The 3,616-nt window shown below is 52.7% G+C and overlaps 1 protein-coding gene across 1 annotated transcript; it reads left to right on the top strand.

Moving 5' to 3' along the window:
• Nucleotides 1–1,190: 1,190 nt before the first annotated feature.
• LOC707552 (myeloid-associated differentiation marker-like) lies at nt 1,191–3,409 on the top strand. Its single transcript, XM_028831779.2, has one exon. It carries the CDS (start codon nt 1,478–1,480, stop codon nt 2,336–2,338), a length of 861 nt encoding a protein of 286 aa, XP_028687612.2. The 5' UTR covers nt 1,191–1,477; the 3' UTR covers nt 2,339–3,409.
• The last annotated feature ends 207 nt before the right edge of the window (nt 3,410–3,616 follow it).

The raw sequence follows: 3,616 nt of genomic DNA on the forward strand, positions 1-3,616 counted from the left end.
CCCTCCACTTCCCCACAGCCTGTGGCCCCTAGAGACTAGGCTTTGGGTGTGAACCTCGAAGAATGACAAGCAACAGAATGACTGCAGATTTTCCTGGAGCAAGTCTTGGTCATAGATCAATAATAATAACAACAGCCAGGCATGGTGAGTCTTGCCTGTAATCCCATCGTTACCAGAAAGGGGTGGCGATTTGGACCCCAAGAGAGGGTTCTTGGATCTTGCTCAAGAAATAATTCAAAGAGTCCGTACAGTAAAGTGAAAGCAAGGTGATTAGGAAATTAAAGGAATAAAAGTATGGCTACTCCAAAGAAAGCAAGTTGATTAGGAAAGTAAAGGAATAAAAGAATGGCTACTCCATAGAGCAGCCCAGAGGGCTGCTGGTTAACTATTTTTATGGTTTTCTGATTATATGCACAACAAGGGGTGGATTATTCATGTCTCCCCTTTTTAAACCATATAGGGTAACTTACTGAGGTTTCCATGGCATTTGTAAACTGTCATGGCGCTGTTGGGAGTGTGGCAGTGAGGGTGACCAGGACACTCTCATCACCATCTTGGTTTTGGTGGGTTTTGGCCGGCTTCTTTACGGCAACCTGTTTTATCTGCAAGGTCTTTATGACCTATATCTTGTGCTGACGTCCTGTCTCATCCTGTGACTTAGAATGCCTAACCTCTGGGAATGCAGCCCAGTAGGTTTCAGCCTTTTTTTTACCCAGCTCCTATTCAAGATGAAGTTGCTCTGGTTCCAACGCCTCTGACCCCAGCACTTTAGAAAGCTGAGGTAGGTGGATCACTTGAGCCCCGGAGTTCAAGACCAGCCTGGGCAACATGGCGAAACCCCGCTTCTACTAAAAACACAAAAAATTAGCCAGGCAGGTGGTGCCTGTAGTCCCAGCGACCTGGGAGGCTGAAGTGGGAGGATCACCTAAGCCTGGGATGTCAAGGCTGCAGTAAGCCCTGACTGTGCCACTGCACTCCAGCCTGGGCAACAGGGTGAGACACTATCTCAAAAAAACTAAAAATTAAAAATGGTTAGGCTGACTTGAAGCCTTTATAAGGAGGGAGAGCCGGGCCTTGCCAGGCCACCGGCCTCGCAGCGCCGCCCCAGGCCCTGCCGCCACCACCGCCTGCCCCTGGTCCCTGCCGGAGCAGGATTACCGTCACACACGCGCCCACGCCTACCGCCGGCGTCCACTTCCGCTGGGTTCCCTCCGCCGCAGCCCACACAGGTACTGGAACCGGTGGAAGGAGACGGGCGGGACTTCCCGCGGTCAAGGTCAGGCCTCTTCCGGACTTGGCGGTGCCCTGTTCCTGTTCCACGGGGTGTCGGGTCCTGGGAGGGAGGAGCCAAGTCCCAGTGAATACTGACGTTGTCTCTCGCTCTCTGGCGCTTTTCCCAGCCTTTTCCAGGTGTGTGACTTAATCCGTTTCCACAGCCAGACCTTTCTCTGTGAGTTCCTCAGCCGGGACTGCCGCCATGCCGGTGACTGTTACCCACCCAACCGTCACAACCACTGTGGGGTCCCCCACCGTCATAGGGTCCCCTAGGGCCCTGACCCAGCCCCTGGGCCTCCTCTGCCTGCTGCAGCTGGTGTCCACCTGCATGGCTTTCTCGCTGGTAGCCAGCGCAGGCGCCTGGAGGGGATATATGGGTAACTGGTCCATGTTCACCTGGTGTTTCTGCTTTGCCGTGACCTTGGTCATACTTCTCGTGGAGCTGGGCGGGTTCCAGGCCCGCTTCCCCTTTTTTTGGCGCAACTTCCCCATCACCATCGCCTGCTATGCGGCCCTCCTGTGCCTCTCGGCCTCCATCATGTATCCCATCACCTACGTGCAGTTCCTATCCCACGGCCCTTCCCGCGACCACGCTGTCGCCGCCACTGTCTTCTCTGGCATCGCGTGTCTGGCTTACGCCACCGAAGTAGCCTGGACCCGGGTCCGGCCCGGCGAGATCACTGGCTACATGGCCTCTAAGCCGGGGCTGCTGAAGGTGCTGGAGACCTTCGTGGCCTGCCTCATCTTCGTGTTCATCAGCAGCCCCTACCTGTACCACAACTGGCTGGCCCTGGAGTGGTGCGTGGCGGTGTACGCCCTCTGCTTCGTCCTGGCAGCCCTCACTATCCTGCTGAACCTGGGACACTGCACCAACATGCTGCCCATCCCCTTCCACAGTTTCCTGTTGGGGCTGGCCTTGCTGTCCGTCCTCCTCTATGCCACTGCCCTTGTCCTCTGGCCCCTCTACCAGTTCAACGAGAATTATGGTGTCCAGTCCTGGCAGGCGAGAGATGTGAGCTGCAGCGACAGAAACCCCTACCTTGTGTGTATCTGGGACCGCTGACTGGCTGTGACCATCCTGACAGCCGTCAACTTGCTGGCCTATGTGGGCGACCTGGTGTACTCTGCCCACCTGGTTTTTGTCAAGGTCTAAGACTCCCAAGGGGCCCCATTTGCCTCTCCAACCTCTTCATCCTTCTTTCCCGAGTTTTCTTACTGAGTATTCATTTCCTGTGTTTTCTTCTTCCCTATCTCCCCTCCTCCCCCTTTTTCTTTCCTTCCCAATTCATCGCACTCTTTCCCAGTTCTCTGATGTATGTTCTTCCCTTTCCTCTGCTGTTTCCTTGCTATTTTGTTCTGTTGCCCACAACCTGTTTTCACCCCTAAGCTGTTTCTCTTTTTCCACTCTCTTCTTTCCTTCCTCATCTCTTTTCTAGGTTTGCTTTTGGTTTTCTCATCTGCCTGTTTCCCAACCATCTTCTCCTATTTCTTTGGAAGCCCTGAGGCTTTTCTTCTCCTGCCCCCACGCACCTCCAGAGGTGATGAGCTCCAGATCTCCACACCCCTTGCAGCTGTCGGTGCCACGTCCTCCCAAGGGGACTTCTGCCCACGCCTGCCCTAGCTGTGCCTTAGTCAATGTGTACCTGTGTGTGTTTGGGGGAGTGGGAATTGGGCCCCCTTTCTCCCAGTGGAGGAAGGTGTGCTGTGCATCTCCCCTTTAAGTTAAAAAATATTTGTGTATCTCCGGAGGTCAATAATTTCCAGTGAGCGAGAGGCTTTAAGCACAGACCCTGGGTCCCTAGGCCTTGCCTGGCACTCTGCTTTGCCAGAGATTGGCTCCAGAATTTGTGCCAGACTTATAGAAAACCCATTGCCTAGAGACCATCTTAAAGGAAGCAAGGGATGGATCCCTTTCATCCCTCCTGTTCTTCGCGGTATCAAAAAAAAAAAATGTCAGGCAAAGAACCATAGGATCTTGAAGACAACTGTTTGAAGTATTTGTGAGGGACAATAACTTGGCCTTCCAGCCTCAGTGTTAAAAATAACTTTTAACACTGTGTCCTTTTAACTTTTAACACAGTGTCCTTCAGAACGTGTGGAAAGAGATAATAAGTAAATAAATGAATAAACAACATGTCCTGCTTTGGCAGAGAGGAGAAAATGGCCACTGCCGGCCTTCAAGGCAGTATCAGCTTGGGGTTTTTTCTTTCTTTCTTTTCTGTTTCCTGGTCATGAGGGCAGAAATTACTGGGTGGCCCTTAAAAAAAAAAAAAGAAGTTTCAGTCTGGCAGGGTGGCTCACACCTGTAATCCCAGCACTTTGGGAGGCCGAAGTGGGTGGA

The sequence above is a fragment of the Macaca mulatta genome, chromosome 13, assembly GCF_049350105.2.
Source record: "Macaca mulatta isolate MMU2019108-1 chromosome 13, T2T-MMU8v2.0, whole genome shotgun sequence".
Taxonomy (NCBI): Eukaryota; Metazoa; Chordata; class Mammalia; order Primates; family Cercopithecidae; genus Macaca; species Macaca mulatta.